At 41.4% G+C, this 17,059-nt stretch overlaps 2 protein-coding genes across 5 annotated transcripts in view; one reads left to right on the top strand and one right to left on the bottom strand.

Annotated features, from left to right (window-relative positions):
* Positions 1-1,386, bottom strand: part of agbl4 (AGBL carboxypeptidase 4) — a 270,269-nt gene extending 268,883 nt beyond the window's left edge. The window contains exon 1 of the mRNA XM_071487762.1: positions 1,120-1,386. Within this exon, the coding sequence (XP_071343863.1) occupies positions 1,120-1,165 (46 nt within the window). The 5' untranslated portion in view covers positions 1,166-1,386. The remainder of the gene's footprint in view (positions 1-1,119) is intronic.
* The window catches only part of elavl4 (ELAV like neuron-specific RNA binding protein 4), an 83,255-nt gene continuing 66,825 nt past the window's right edge, over positions 630-17,059 (top strand). For 3 of the 4 annotated variants that reach the window (XM_071487765.1, XM_071487768.1, XM_071487769.1), the window contains exons 1-4: positions 630-687; positions 1,176-1,307; positions 4,089-4,222; positions 4,516-5,830. In XM_071487765.1, the coding sequence (XP_071343866.1) occupies positions 5,783-5,830 (48 nt within the window). In that variant the 5' untranslated portion in view covers positions 630-687; positions 1,176-1,307; positions 4,089-4,222; positions 4,516-5,782. Of the gene's footprint in view, positions 688-1,175; positions 1,308-4,088; positions 4,223-4,515; positions 5,831-6,514; positions 6,656-17,059 lie in introns of all 4 variants that reach the window. The other variant, XM_071487764.1, reaches the window with a different exon arrangement.

Raw genomic sequence — 17,059 nt, forward strand, 5'->3', positions numbered from 1 at the left:
TTGTAGATAATTGACCTTAAAGTAAAAACAGATGCTGCCTTGCAGGACCTCCTGTCATGGTTAAAAATGTTAACTTAAGTTAATTAACTTCATGGATACAAATTATCTAAATGTCACTCCTTAGAAACAGTGTAAACATATCACTAGTGCAGTGAAATGATACCATAATTCTGTGTTGTTATGATTTTTCTTTAAATTATATTTGCATCTTTATGTATTTGTGCCATAGTTTGTTATTTCTAAAACAAGTTACTATATACCTAAAAAAAAATGCTTCACTGTCAAGTACGCGCAGCTTGTCACTGGCAGCTATGTGTGTATGCATAAAAAAGACAAAATTACTGCAGAGTTAGCACAATGTGGATTACAGCCGACACTGAACCGAAAACGCACGTTTTGTTTCATCCTAAAACTATCAGTATTTGAAATGTAGGTTGATTTACTGTTTACAAACACGATAAACATTACAAATATTGTGCCACAACAAACATCACAAACTTTTGATAGTATTAACGTAATCCTTGTATTTAAAGCCATGCTCGTTAATTTGGGGTTCAAATCCGTTATGTTTTTCTTTTTGTTTTGTTTTGGGTTTTTTTTTTTGCAGTGGTGCTTAACTGCATTGTTGTCATCTGTTCACGGATTATGGCTTTAATGTAGGAGGGCAACGGACAAAGACCGTTTCAGGTAAGCATGAATCTAGAGCTAGCTAATTGGCTTCACAGCAGTTCACTGGAGGAGCAATCCTGTGTAATCCAGGTAACACGGTTAGCTAGCAGGTAGACATAGCCACTGCACCTGCACTCGCTACAGCTCAAGTGTTTCACGTCGCAATGGCAGCAGCTATCCAGAGTCCCTCCGTGAGGTTCAACGCCCGCATACACTTAGTTATACGGTGTGTAGCAGCAAAGCTAGCTCATAACAAGCTGGTGACATGACTGTTGTTTACATCCTTGTACCTGCTAGCTAGGAGGTTAGCACGCTTCACGTTACGTTAATACGGACACGCAGCGAGAACGAGACATGCACATGTTATTTGTCAGGTAACAGGGTATCATGCGCTTCCTTTTGCTCGTATAGCAACGAAGAGGAAGCCAGGTAAGGCTCGTTTTTACACACCAGTCTCGACGTCTCTCACAGTGTTCTCCTCCATCTTCCTCTCCATCCTGTCACAGGGCAGCCGACGCTCTCTTTGTGTTGCCCCGGCAACGGAGCAGGCGGAAGAGGGAGAGGCGCTGTCATCCCCATCAGCGCATCGCTGCACGCACACAAAACATCAGTCTACACATGAAGTGCATATGCAGCAGGTAAAATAAGCCAGTCTTCAGTTTCAGAATTATATCCACTAAAACAGCAGGCTAGCAACAGACGTTCATACTAATGATTTCTGTACTTAGAGCAAAAAAAAAAAAAACCTATTAAATGCAGCAAACAAATACTATTTGGCATTATATATGATCCAATTAGCAAATACAGAGAAATTAAGATAAAAAATGCTGATCAAGGTATCTGAATAAGGTTCATCTGAATAAACCTTTCTAAAAATATTCCAAAAGTATATTGAATTAATAATTCATTTTTTGTAATATAGTTATTACAATGAAGGGAAAACTTCATATACAAGGCAATATGGTATACCGTTGACATTTACATTCTGCGGGCACCAGTAAACTAGAAATGACTGATTCACCAACACACTGCCTGTAAACTGTAATAAGTAAATTGTACACAACTCAGTTTTATTGCAGCCATACCTGCATTTTTAATGGTATTTTCAGAGAAAAAAGCCAATCTGTGCTGACAGCAGCCAGAGACTCTGAATTATACTGCAGATCGATTAAAGCTGGAGGTTTTCTAGACAATTGGAGCATAGATGTCATCAAGGCCAATCAAGCCTGGCCCTATTCCTTTCCCATTACAAAGGCTGCACCTGATTAAGTACATCAAATGAACAGCCGCACAACTCCTGGAGCAAGAGGCATACAGACTGCTGCTAATTTTCAGGTTATAAGCTGTGTGTAACAGGACCAAATGAATGAGACCAGGGAGAGGGCAATGGTTTTTCTCCCCGTGTGTGATCTGTATTTGATGGCAAGCATCAACAGGCTGCTGAGTGGATAGGTCGGACTGATTATTTCTCAGATGACAGGAAGAGAATACAGAGCCGCTGTGTAATATTTTGTTAAAATTGAAAATTGAATAGCTGTCCTCCATGCTATGTCATTCCTTTAACACTATGCCAACTAAAGAGGTCTATGGTGGGACAATCATTCATTTCAAGAGGGAGATTGAAATTGAATTATGAAGCACGAGAGGAATGAATTAGATACGCTACATGTTTCTCTTGTTTCTCAGCTCTTATCAAACACAAAGACTGCAAAGAGTAGTTGAATGTACCGCAAGATCCTGGCTTGTCTCTGCCAGATTTGGAGCACTTTAGATACCTGCGTGTAACTTCATCTAATAGATAATACTCACATTTGGTAGTTAAATCTAATAATTACTCACAATTATAGTGATAGTGATGTGGCTGTGATGTGATAACACGGGGTGTCCCATGTTGGAACTAGAATAGCTGATGATGTTATAGCAAAGTGTTGAGCTGCCTGAAGTGTTTTTCTTGATGGTTTCCCTTTTCTTTCAAAGCTTCATGTTCTATATTCCATATCCTTGCTCCTTAAAATATGTTTGAAGAGGGATGAAGAAAATAGCAACACTTTCAACAGTAACCCCTTTTCTCTCTGCCCAAGTAACACTCTGCATGCATGCGGTATGTTTCTTGTCATGATGTTCGCAAAGCACAGCGATTTAATGAACACATCCATCAGTGGAAAACAGAATAACATGAAAGAGAAGTACAATCCACACTATGGCCTGTCAAATTTTAATTATCTCTCAGGAGAGTGTATTTTTACATGCTTATCAAAACATTTTTGACCTCTGGTGATTTCTGCACATACGAATGTGCTTCGCATGTAGACATGCCCGTCATGGTTAAATACAGAATCTACAGTAACTTTAAGAAATTGTGGCTATTTTAAGCATGGCTTGCTAGTGACTGGAGGACACACCACAGCATCACAATCCTGTGCAGAACATATCAGAAACCCCTCGGGGCAACAATAGCTTTGACACAGCAAAGATATTTTCAAGCCTTGCCTTTCAGTCTTTGAGAGAGATAGTCTTTCTTCTAAACTATAAAATGATCAGATAAGTCAGTGCTTGTAGCTCAGTACCACCACCGACAGAAAAAAAAAACTGACACAAAGAATTTCTTGTTTATATTTCCAGCCTGAAGCCCGATGCATGTGCGACCCGTGTGTGCCAATCTATGTTTTTGTATTTGTACTCCAGCAAGTACAGGGAAATTCTTTTTGCTCTGGTCAGCTAAGGACTTCCACACGTAACGTCCATCATCAATGAAGAAGGAAGTCATGCTGCAAGTGGCAGCAAGTTGGAAACGGGTCGTTGTGAGAGGCAGGTTGGGGGGTTGGGGTGTGGGCTTTAGGGGGAGCGATGCAGAGACCAGCCGGCAGTACACAGAGAATCACTATGGTGACAGCAATCAGGGGGCTCAGGGGAGTGAGGCTAGGTCAGAGAGGAAGGCTTGAGAGGCAGCTGACTGAGGAATCAGCCCTCACTCTGGATGATTCAACTGACAGCTCCCCCCAGGGCTCTGCCGGACCAGCCATCCCCAGAGATTGTGGGCTTTACAGAACAGGGATGTGGCTAGCAGTCCTTTTCCAAGGGAAAAAATTAAATGGGATTGAAGCCAAGACAGTACAACAGTGCCATAACACAGTGATGTTGTTGATGATACCTTCACATATCTTGTTAGTGATGAAAATGTGAAACGAGAAAATGTGCTAATTTAAAACATGTAAACAATATTGTGTGCCACATCCTTGCTGTCTCTACATATTTTTTCCCTCCCTGCCTGACATAAACATCTGTTAAAACAAATTGTTTCCTAACACTTCCTCTGCTTTGTACCTTTACCGTTACCCCTCTCTCTCATTGATTTGTCATCACCCACTCTCCTCTCTGTCCCTCGCTCTCTCCCTCCCTCTCTTCACTGTGCTGGACAGTGTCCACCTGAACAGATGGCCCGGTGTCAATAGGCTGCTATTAACTGGCCGCTCTCCCCACTCTGGTCCAAGACAGCAAAAAGCACAATCAAAGCACTCGGAATAAATCCTTTGCCTCACTGATGGAGCTGCAAGTAAGACACCACCAAGATTAGTATTCCTGAAAATGATGACAATTCCAATCACTCTAACAGCATTACTTTCATAAAATATTTTGTCTTCCTTTATTCTCCTAAAACAGAGCCCAAAAATTTCACAAACATTTGGACTTTTTTATGTTTCACAAGATGCAGATACAGTACACTATGAGTCATTACCCTGAAATGTCTCAGGTGTTATCAACCGACTCCAAGAATCTAGTGAATCATATTCTTGGCTCACATCTCCCTTATTTTTTTTTTTTTTTGCTTGGTTGTTTGTTCCATAGTTGGGATCTCCTGCCGTGCCTGTGACTGGCTGCTTCGTCATCGCTGTGCCACACCCTGCTGAGGAAAAGGACAACCACCTGACCTTGATGCTCACATCAGCCCAACCCTCACGTTTTCCTCTGGTAGTTATTACTCAGAGGTACCCTTCATTTCCACTCTCTTAAGGTTTCTCGATAGTGTACAGGTTTTATTACATTCCATTACTTTTCCTCCCACCGGTCACTAAAACACCTCCAAAGAAGTGCTGAATGCTTTCCTTCCCAAAGTCTTTCCCTTTTCCACATTTAAACCCACATCCTGTTTTTGTAAAAGCCATAATTAGATAACAGAACCAAACAATATTAGTCCTCACACGCCTCGCAAATTCATTTATCCCAGGCTGTACATTTGATCCGGTCAGGGAGAGAGAGCTACTATAAAGGCAAACACGCCTTCATCATCTATACTTGTGTGTTATAGACACACATGAAAAGAGGAGAAGAGAGGAAAATCTGAAAGATAGGAGTGGCACGGAGAGGAAGGGATGTGGCGGCGATGGTGTCGCTGTTGCTAGAACAGTCTTCCCACCTTGTGGTAGCACAGTGAACTGTAGCTGCATCAATGCGTGAGCAATGGGGGAAGAGAGAGAGAGAGAGTGATGCAGAGAGAGATAGAGTGAGAGAGGGAGGGAGAGCAAAGGAGAGAGCCAGAGGGAGTGATACACAGAGAGAGAGAGAGAGAGAGAGAGCAAAAGGGAGGGGAGTTTAAACTAAGTGCTATGTTTTGGGACAGGCTAATCTGCTAGCGAGCAGTGTGAGGATCGGAGCGTATTGTGTGAGCCAGTGTGTGGGGGACAGATAAGGGAGCCAGCCAGCCCACCAGCTCGACCCACCAACCTACCGACTGCCTGACTGCCTGTTTTAATGTGCTGACTCTTGGGAGATTTAAAAAAAAAAAAAAAAAAACAGCTTATTGACTCCTTAGACGTGTGCGGAGACCCTGGGCACAAACGCCACCACTACAGCCACAGCCAGCAGAGGTGCATCAACAGACAGGGGAGAGAGAGAAAAAATAGAGGACTGAAAAATCGTAACTCCAAAACCAGAAAATTAAAGAGGATTTTTTATCCCCCTCTTTTTTTCAATTGATTTCATTTTTTCTTTCTTTCTTTTTTGTGTTCCCGGGACTGACTCCCAACCGTATAGACAAGAAAAAAGAGGAGCAAAGAACTGAAGAGAATCTGAAAATAAAAGGACAGAACGAAAAAAAAAAGCACCGACTCTGAACATGTTCGAAATAAGCCGAACACTCAACGCCGCTTTGTTGAGCAATGAGGTAAAGAGATTTGGATTTGCTTCTTTCTCCACACCTCACCTGTGTATGTCTGCTGCCAACCATTCTGTCATGTGTGTTCTCCTATGTAAGTGCGTGTGCGTGTCTGTACACTTCTGTATGCTTATAGCCAGAAGGCAGAGGGGATGATTGATAACAGCTGCTGTTTATTATATTTCCCCGGCACGATGGTCGGTACGAAGCAAAAGGGACTGCTACGCTTCTCACACTCATCCTGGCTTGTAATAATAAACGAGAGCTAGTGTCTCGACTTTCTATCCCCTTACTGTAACGAAACCAAGGTAGCTATCAAACCCATCAAACATAGGCTTGCTTGTGAAATTGCCCACCTGGGGCTAAAATAGTATAGTGTGCCTTCATGTGCACGTACAGTATGTCTGTAAGTGCGAGTGTATGTGTATGTGTGTATGTTCACACATGCATTTGTGTGAGAGCAAAGTGTTCTGTAATCCCCCTCTACCTCCTCTTTCTTCATGTTTTCCCCTCCACTCCCTCTTCTGTCCTTTACCATTCTTACCGTCCTTCCTACCTGCTGTTACCTCCTTCCCTCCTCTCACACCCCTTCCCTCTCTCTTTTCTCTCTCTCTCTCTCTCTCTCTCTCTCTCTCTCTCTCTCCTCCCCTCTCCTCCTGTGTCTGTGTATGAGTGTGTGTGTTCTGTGAGCAGCGTCTCAAGATGATGGCGAGGTACGGGCAGCTCTCGGGACTAGCAGCCAGTGGCGTGGGCTCCGTCCCCGAGACGCACTCGCCGCTATTTCCCAGGGATCTCCTGTCATCGCCAGCCCAGATGGGCTACAGGTCACCCCTGGTAAGAGGATAGACAGACAAATATGTCTCCATCTCTTTACTGAACACAGACAAACGTGATACCAAGAAAAGAGAATAGGAAAAAAAAAAGGAGAGCAGTAGTTAGAACAAGTGTGAATCTGTGTGTGTTGTGTGTGTCTGTGTGTGACGAAGAGAGCAGAAAGAGAGCAAATCAATTGTTGGATTCTGCCTGTATCCCCAATGGATAGTATTAGTAAATATTTACATTGTTATGTTTGTTCAATTACGGACGCCTACTCCGTCTTTAGCCTCTGCCAGTCAGACTGTTATCAAGGGAATTTGAGGTGTTTGTATGTGTGTATGTGTGTGTGTGTGTGTATGTGTCTGCTTGCATGCATGTGTGAGTGTATGTTAGTGAGGGTAATATATTTTATGTTTGTTGTATTTTGTGAATTCTGTTTGCATCTGTGAGATTTGCTTTCGGTGTATTTGCCTCTTGATAATCAATTAACTTTCATAGTAAATTAGTAAACAGACATTAGCAGCACACCCACAATTCTAATATGTTGAAACTTTATATAAAAACCTTCAGAAGGATAGATTATTTTTCAACACCCTTAGGAGATGCAGAGTTGTGTAAGATGATAGATTTCAAATGACATTTGATCGTAACTATCAATCCAGTTCAATTCCAATCAACATCTGACAAGTCACATTAGCAAAGGAAGCAGGAAGGCTGTAGATAGACGGGATATTTTGCACTGGAATCAACACTACTTTGCCATTTACATAGAAAAGATTACTTCAAGGGGAAGGGAATGAGAGAGAAAAAGGGGCATGAGAAAACCCTGAGCGTTTAGGCAAAAGCGTTGTAAGAAAATCCCTGACTCGCCGCATTAAAGCGACATGAAGCTGTGGGTGTCTAATCCGCTGTGGGCTCTTCATTGGTTCGGCTCCCCTTTAAACTGGCTCAGATCCACACCCCAGAGCCTCCCGGAAGCCTTCATAACCCACTGTCATGCTGCTGACTGTACCCAGGGGTTTCCGTCAACTGTATGCAAATGCACGGCGAGGATAAGCGTTGAAATGCGTCCGTGAGGAGTTGGGCTTCAAAAATGTTTTTCAGTTTTTTCCTTTGAATTCTTACACGAGTTCAAAGACGTCTGCCAGTGTTTTGTTGTTATTATACAGCACACAAAATTACTGTTTTTCCCACTGCCCCTTTTTTGACTCACAACAGTGTTATCTGCTGTTTGCATAAAGCTGCTGGACCATAAATTATTTGTTGAAACCAGTGGAACTAATTAGCTGAATTTATTATATAAATATGATTGACGTGCTAACATATTTTGATGCATCTTATCGGCATCTTATTAGATGGAATTTGAGGTGATTACTTAACCAGCCAATTCCAGGGTGGAACATGATGATGAGATGACTAGTTGCACATTACGTTAAATTTAACAACACAGGGTATAAATGAAGTAAGAAAGATGAAGTGCAGACTAAACGAATTCAAATGAATTCACTCTGAGGTCTGCATCATACACAGTTGAATTTCTGGTAAAATGGTTTGGTAATGGTTTGTTTTTGTGATTTTGCACATTTGTCATCAATGTGTTGCTGGTGATGAGGCGTGTTCCTGTGTGTGTGTGAGCGAGTGAGCGCATGTGCTTGTGTATGCATTTGAAAGAGTGCTTATGTGTGTGTGTGTGTGTGTGTGTGTGTGTGTATGTGAGTGTGCGCGCATGATTTCCCTGGTTAAAAAAGCCATCGTTATAGTGATTAATGGTGCCTTCATTAAGCACAGCATGATCATTTGCATACATTAGATAAATGTGCTGGAAGATTATGGTGGCTTTGGTGTGTAAAGCCTGAAAAGCAGCATCACATTTTTTACGTTGGTACAATCAAAAGGAAATACAATTCTGTACTGTAGCGGTGGCGAAACACTGTAGAGTATATCGGGGAAATTAATTGTTTCATAAAAGATTCACAGATATTTTATCTATTAATCACTGAAACCTTTGTCTAATATTACCATTCAAAAATAAGCTGCTACAGTGCATTTCCATGAAATGCACAACTGCATTAAATGAGTGCGTTGATAAAGGAATTAACAGCTTAACGGTTTCGTCCTCCAACACACTATTTGGCTGCATCAAAGTTTACCGTTACTTCCCCTGGCAACACTGTGTGTTCAGTTTGTTTAGAGTATTTGTGTGTGTGTGTGTTTGTGTGTGCACATGTTCTCAGTTGTGTTTCAAGCTGTAGGACGGTATGTTTAAAAGGGCATTCAAAGAATTAAATTCTGAACCCATTAGGAGTTAGAATTAGAGATTCAGCATGCAATTAATGAAATTTAAACTGATATTCCTGTGCTCAAAATGAGCAGTCAGTTTTACAGCATTAAGATGAGTCACCTTAGATAAAGCTGATAAAATTAAAAGAACACGTAAGGAAAAACTGAACTGTAAGTCATTCTTATTGCTGTTATTCCGTATTTCAGTCACTGAGATCTAATTTTCAAAGCCGACATCTAAAAACCTGCAGTGCGCCGTGCTTCAGAGCTGAATGTTGTTAATTTGTAGAAAGCTCCACTGATTACCCACTGCAGGCAGCTGCCGTTCTCTATGTGACACTAGGCTTTGTTTGACAACTCCAATCTTTTCTGTTTCAACATTTAAAAAAGACGGTTGCATTTCAGAACCTGCCTGAGAGGTTCATCATCACCACAACAACAAATAGGCAAAGAAGGAAGAAGGTGAGATGGGGTACATGGCACAGTGGCTGGCAAACGTGTGTAGCTACGGTATATTAGCAGCTAGGAGATAGTTAGAGGTCATCTCTATTTCATAACAATGATTAGCTTCTTCCATCTGCCGCTCGCTGCATTTCCGCTTTCCTTGATTGCAGTGTTCTCTATATCCAGGAAATTAGTTCATTTATGCTCCACAACCTTGTTGTCAGTGAGGCAAAACAGGTGCAGCAGACTGAACAACACAAAGGAAAAAGATACTCGTCGAGAAAGAAACAGAAACAGATAGATAGATAGATAGATAGATAGATAGATAGATAGATAGATAGATAGATAGATAGATAGATAGATAGATAGATAGATAGATAGATAGATAGATGTGCAAAATACAACACAGACAATAAAAATCATGCCACAATGGTCCTACAGTGGTGGCTAATTAATACAGGACGGCCAAAAAAATGTGGTTGGTGTATTATATGTTACTAACATTAACCATTAAATGATCTCCCAAAAAGCTAAAAAATAACTATCTTAGGGATACGAATGTGTTAATGTGATTCTTCTTTTTCTTTTTCACTGAAATTGCAGTATCATGTAATATAGAGGTTTAATGCGGTGCTCTGTTCAGTTAAGTTTTTTAGCCATAGGGGAGTAGGAAAAAAAAAACATGCTATTCAACCATATCATCCCTATAGCATATATCAAACTGGAGCGGGTTATGACTGCACCGTGTCATAGAATTTACATGCAACATCATATGAACGCACACTGTGCAGCTTTGTGTGCGTTTGTACATCATGTCATGTTTGATACGAGCACATGTGGTGTGTCAGTTATGGGGAGGACAGAGAGGCTGAGAGACACTGTGAGGGGGGCCTGAAGGGTTCAGATTTGTTGGAAGAGCTGCGTGTGTGTGTATGCTGGCCACCAGTGCTGCAGGGAGGGCCTAGTGATCAGCAGCTGAGCCTGTGTCCCGCTGGGAGCCATCACTGCAGAATGGAGCAGGTGTCTGCAGGCTCATGCACAGAGACACACACACTCACACACGCACACACTGTAAAGCTAAGTGAGCGCTCTTTCTTTTTCCTCTGTCACTGTCTTTTTTTTTTTTTTTTTTTGTGCACACCCAACCCGGCAATTTAATCTGTCCGCAGGGTGCCTTTTAGTGTGTATTTCATCACACATTACCATGTTTTTGATCATTACCTATTTTTCATACCCATCGACTCTGTTGCCGAGACATAAAAAAGGCTGGAGATGTTGATGTGATCCGTAAACAATAGAATATCCCCAGAACAGCCAGCTGCATCAACACGTGTGCCCACGCCCAGCCAAAGGTCACCTTTCTGTGTTCAGGTACTTTGACCTGGAAGTAATGACCTGTAATTTCCCCTATATAATGGCACAAGGCAAGGCTCAGATGTTCTGGAGACTCTGTACACTCCTGAATGTGTCTGCCTTGACATTCATGACAAAACAGCAGTAACACACTGATTATATCGCTTCAAAAAAAACACACAGTAATTATTATAGAGGTGGGCGAAGAGCACAACCCATAATCCAGCTGTAAACAAAAAGGGTCGCCCCCACCACCAAAACACCAAAGCAGAAGCTCTGAACCTGCTATTATGCCCACACTTATTGATTGACGGGTCTTTTAATACTCGGATTAATATAACTAAATATGAGATATTCAAGTTTCCTGATTAACATAATGTTTGTAAACGCAGCAATAAAACAGGCTGAGGATTTCAATTATAATCTGTTAAAAATAAACAAAATGCAAATGTTTCCTTAAAGTCTCCAATGATATAAGTTTCTACAAAATAGTCCATAATCCATAATGCAAAAGCATGCAGGCACACATAATTATCAGTTTATGTAGTTGTGGATTATATATATTTGTGTTGGGCCTGTGGATTCTGCTGGGGATTTACCTCAAGTCAGTGGCTACATTCGTGCTGTTCAATAAACAAAATAATCTCACTTCCTGCTGATCATTTTTCTTTTTTAATTCAAAAAAAAAAAAAAAAAAAATCCCAGTGTTGCTCTTTTGCTTGGTACAAAAAGCATTTAATTTCAGGGACAAATTTGTTGCCTCTCTTGGACAATGTTTTCACATCCAGTAGCAGTTATTTCACTCGGCTTAAAAGGATAAATAGAGAGAGAATAATGAAACAGACAGCACTGGAGAGAAAGCGGTATTGTGTTCTGGTGACTTCTTTATATTTTGTTATTTGCAAACAAACATTAACATGGAAAATTATGGAAAAGAAAAAAAATATCTCTATTTGACAGTGAGGTGAAAATCACAGGTTTTTGACTGAACCTAACGTCATTTCAGGTCAGCATAACGTCTGCTTTAAGGAGCACTCTGAGGTGTATGCACTGGATGATGCAGATTTACTGAATTAATTATAAAACTGACAGTGACATCAACATGTAGATATGTCAGCCGTGTAAACCTTTACAAAAGAGGTATTAGCCAGTGCAAGCCCTTTGCTGACCTGTCTGCGTCTGCGATAATCTCACTCAAATGGCTTCAGCTTAGTCATCTCCTTCACAATAGACACGAATTCATAATGCAAACAAAATCTGCTGACAGAAAGAACACTAAATCACCTCTTTTCAAAAAATTTAATTTATAGCTTATGCCCTTTGTCGACCCAAATTTGACATATTATATGGAAGAGACCACGCCCATTTTGTGGGTGATGATTCCTGACCAGGCGATACCTGGCAGTCATTTTAAGAGCAGTGACGTGAGGAAATGCGCCTTATTGTTGACAGCTCAGCGCCTGTTGATGCTGAGCTGTCAAAACACTGCCGATACTTGAGTGATTGTCTGCGTTTGGGATCCTGGCATGTTGATGAACAACACTATTTTTTTCTCCTCTCAGAACTGATAGTTTCAAAGTCAATGCGTTTTTATTGATTCACTAATTGCCAGGGATGAGGCAAAGTATCTGCTGTCATCATGAATAAATGATGTATGGCTGACTTGTGCATTAGCGCTGGAGAGTGACCATTGAAGTTACAGTAGCAGGCCACTGGTTCCACTGGGAGGTGTCTAGTCTGTGTGTACTGTGTGTTCAGAGAGTAGTTTTAAATGTGCGATAGATTTTTCTTTTTAATTGATAAGCTTAAGCAGGAGAGCTGTTCATGAAAGGGAAGCTAAATCAGGATAAGATATTGGGAATTGATTAAAACACTACTGATATTTTTGTCCAAGGGAAGGCCAGCACTAAGTGATTTCCTCTACACAAGCCAGAGATGCAACAACAGCATCATCATTATCTGCTAACCCCTCACTCCCATTAATAATAAATGTATTCTAAGAGCAGCATTCAGTTTTACCATAGAGTCGGTCTTGAGCTAAAACATTAGTGACTAGACTACAGTCTAGTGAGCTAATTTACAGGAAGACACGAATTTATTTCGACTAGGACTTACTCCTGCTAGAGAAATATAGTGTATGTTTATGTATTTGTCTTGGCTTAATTGAATGTAAGATGATGCAGCGTACATTTACTCATAACATGACTGATGCCTTTTATAGCCCACACAATATCTTGGCATTTTCTTCGTGGAAAATCATTTCTGCAGTGTTTTTCCCTCTTCAATCAGCTAAATGTTTCAACAACACAAAATAATTGAAACATGTCTCTAAGCATGTAGGCATTTACACTAAAACCCGGTGGAGTTTTTCCCTGTTGTGCATTGCCCACTTGCTTTTCTTCAAGCATGAGAAAGGGCGGTTAAGCATGAAGTGACATTTGGAGAGCTGGATTTGTGCAGCGTGGGCATGTTTTGGTCCACACTGCCGCAGGCCAGCCCTGTGAAGGACTCTGGATGCGTCTCATTTCTAAAAGGTTATTCTTTATCAAAAGCCACGGTGCTACCATTTATGCAGATCTGATAGTGTGAGATTTCTGATGAGGTTTTAAACATCATTATTACAGATGGCAGGTGGCACTTTTTTGGCAACTCACATTTTTCCACCTGAGGTCGGAATAGGAGATTCTTTGAAAGAAGAAAACAGGGCTCGTTTCTGAGATTCGTGACTACAGAAATAACTAAAATAAATAATGGAAATAAAAAGGTCCGACTGTGAGCAGCAGTCCAAAGAACCTCGCGTGGGATGCTCTGTGTGCTACTGTAGTGTATGTTAGTGTGTGTGTGTGTGTGTGTGTCTAAGTGGGGGGAGTTGTGATTAAAGCCTCTACCAGATGGACCACAGCAGTCACCCTGTGAGCATGGATGTACCCCGACCGGGATCAAATGCAAAACGTGCTGCTGTCCCCCCAGCCCCAAAGCCCTGCGCTATACCCCATGATCAACTGACCCACCACACTGTAGCGTGACCACTGCTCATTTCACGCTTTCATGTTTAGATAGGAGACAGTCTGACAAAAGAAAATAAAACGCTGTTTGAGTTCCAAGTCCTCGTGCCTCAATAAATTCCAAATATAATAAAGAGACGCCATAACATTTACTACACATCAATGACAGTTAACAGCCAGACTAAACTTCATGATCGGTGTGTGAGCCGCTGGCCTGCTGAAGTTGAATGTCAACCCATGCTGTGGACCACTCTGTTGTCCAAATGGACACTAATCCACCAGAGTCCTGTTGAGAATACACTTTTAGTGCCAGAACACATGCCAGACACAACAGCCAATGCATAGCTAAGCCTCTCTGGGCACCTCCACAAGCCTCAAAGACCCAACACTGTCTCCTCAATTTAAAAAAATACAAATTTAAAAATCAGCATGTTTGCTTCATAGAAAAGTGTGAACTAAACCAATGTGTTCCGGTTTACACCTTCATTTTTTATTTTCATTTATTTATTTATTTATTTATTTTTTGTGTTTTCTAGTGTGTTTCCTGAAAACACAGACAAAGCAGCTGTCTAAGACTTATTTTGAATTAAATCTACAAAAGAGGAGTGTGTTTCTGCAGAGTTTACACAGAGACTGAACAAGCGTTCGCTCCCTATTCCACAGATAGAGACAGAGCGTTCAGCCTGAGCTTTCAAACAGCCCCCTGTCACATCTCTGCAGTCTGCAAAGCTCCAGCCATACTAAACAGCTTTGAGTTAAAGTGGAAGAAAGTGGCTGTGACAAATGCAGCGCAGCCTTGTTCCGGGATCAGCATGAAGAATTCATTTCTGATCTGAGGAGTTTCTGCCAGGGAGAGTGACACAGGCAGGGGTTAAGCTGACGGTGTATCATGCTCACTGACACAGAGGGAAGAGGGTGTAGGAGGAAAGCTTCAACTAGATTACTTAAATTCTACCAAAATACTTGTCTTTAATATACTGTATATTTAAGTAACATACCATTCAAGGAATCCACTTCCCGTGTCTGGGTACCCTGAATTCACACATTTGTAGAATGGCAGGCCTGTGTAGGATTTAGTTGCTAGTTAAAGATTATCCATAGCAAAATGTCAGCTTTTTATTTGCTCACAATCAACATCAGGAATAATAACCCCAAAGCATTAAACTATAGCTCAGTAATTAATGTCGCATTTTCAGTCTTCATCTTAATATTTTGTTTTCACGGGTTTCAGTTAGTTTGTTAGCAGGATGTCTCGAAAATGTAGAAATGAATATCTATGTCTTTAAAGTAATGAGCAAATTATCAGATATTCTTGCCGAACTGTAGGATTTTAGATAATTAGCATATTGAACCATAGCTACAAAAATTGTGCAGACAGATATTTCATTACAAATCCAAAGGGCAAACTTTCAGGTTTTTTTTGGTTTTTTTTGCGCACAAAGGCTTTTTTTCTCATCTTCACCCATTTAGTATTTCAGTGACTGGCTGTGAACTTGTCTGGGCTCCCATGATAATTTAACATCACTTACTCTCAGCAGTTTAAATAAGGTGCCGTTGTGGTGATTCTGCTGCTCCTACTTAAGGACATCAGTTTTCTCTTAGGATAAGCTTTTTGTAGCTGAACCACTCCCGACTGCTTCCCTCCATTACTAAATAGTCAGAGCACCATGACACAGTGCGCCTTGCTTTTGAGGAGAAAGAAAAGAGGTGATTTGATTGAACATACAACAGCAATGCAGGTGCACTGTGCGCCTCTGACCATGAAATTACCAAAAATCAGATCCACACTGTTCGCGCCATTGATTCATGAAATAAAGCCCCTAGTCTCAACACTGAAAGCAAACAACAAAAGTCAACTGAGTCCAAACCGCCCATTGTTGTCCAGATACAGCCGCGTCGTGTTAATAGCTGTCTGCTGTCTGGGACTCAGTGATGCTGAGTTTGTCGCCGGGCAGGGAGACAGGCAAGTTGAAGGCTGTGATTCTCATTTGTTGATTGTTACCGGCAGAGGGTGGACACCTGCCAGGAAAGAGGCGATCATCAGTCTGAGTAGCGCAGCAAGATGCTACTACTGCCAGAACTTCAATAGAGCAACTAAATCTATCCTTCAAGGGCAAATCAAAAAGAGCCTAAGTAAGCCGCGGCATACAGAGGAGTGTGTTCTTGTCTATTAAATGTATTAGGCTGTTCGACTGCATAGACTGCTGTGATATTTTGCACTGAAAACAACCGGGCCTAAAAAGTAATGCATTGTTCTCCATAGCTTTGTTACACTATTGTTTTCATTGTCAGTTACAGTGCTGTAGCCATACACAGCGGATAATTCAGTTTCACATTGTGTTTTCTGTCTTATGTCCTTGGTTGCAATAATTTGCTCTGAACCTGGGAAGATCAGTTTTGTTGCAAAACACGAGTTTTCCTTCTCTTGTTAATAATCAAGGTATTTTCTTCCAGCACTTTGAGGTAACACCTCTGCTGGCATCCTCACTTCTCCTCCTTTAAATAGAAGTCTTATTATGCAGAGTGAAACATAAGACAGGTGTTGAAACACTGCGCCTGACAGTTAACAAGACTCAAACTGAGAGCACCCACAATTATCAGTGTCTGCACACTGCATATTCAAACTTGCTATACTGTGTACGCTATTCTTTACCTGCTCTTTCACACTTTTTATCAGAATACTATGTGTTGGCTTCTACCAGAGTATATTGTCTATGTGCATTACTTTGCGACCAGTATATTAAATGTTTTGAGCCTGGATCCAAACTGTGATTTTTTTTTTAAGGGCGTGGCAGAGCAACAGTATCATGAGCTTGTGTAAAAGAACCAGATTGAGTAAGAGAGAGTAAGAGGGACAACACAGCCTGCAGTTAATCCATTAAGGTCTGTGACGAGGAGGGGTTTAGGGTGGAGAGGCAGGGCAGAATGGAGGGCAGGAGGAGTTCATGTCAATTAGCCAGCTCTCTGCTTTCTGAATTAGCAGGCTGGAAACACAGGCTGAAGCACACTTCTGGGGTCCAGCCCTTTAAATCTCCTGCTATACGCCAGTCACCGTTGAGGACTGTGACGCACTTCATGAACCAATAGCCCGTGTGTTTTTGTCCGTGTGGTGTCGGTTCTGAAAGTCTGTGCATGCATGAGTGTGTGTGTGTGCAGTTTTGCACGAGTGTGGGTTTATGGATGTGAGCCAGAGGCAATCGGTGAGATGGGGCTTCACATTGCTGACATTATGGCTGGCCTTCCTGGGTTAAAGCCACAAAAGCTTTTTAACTTTCAAAACTTTTGCAGAGGAAAGAAATATCATTTACCTCCTCAAAAGCTATTTAGCATCAGTCATCAT

Source organism: Trachinotus anak, unplaced genomic scaffold, assembly GCF_046630095.1.
Source record: "Trachinotus anak isolate AG129_WGS33_773 ecotype Australia unplaced genomic scaffold, CSIRO_AGI_Tana_v1 ptg000010l, whole genome shotgun sequence".
Lineage (NCBI taxonomy): Eukaryota > Metazoa > Chordata > Actinopteri > Carangiformes > Carangidae > Trachinotus > Trachinotus anak.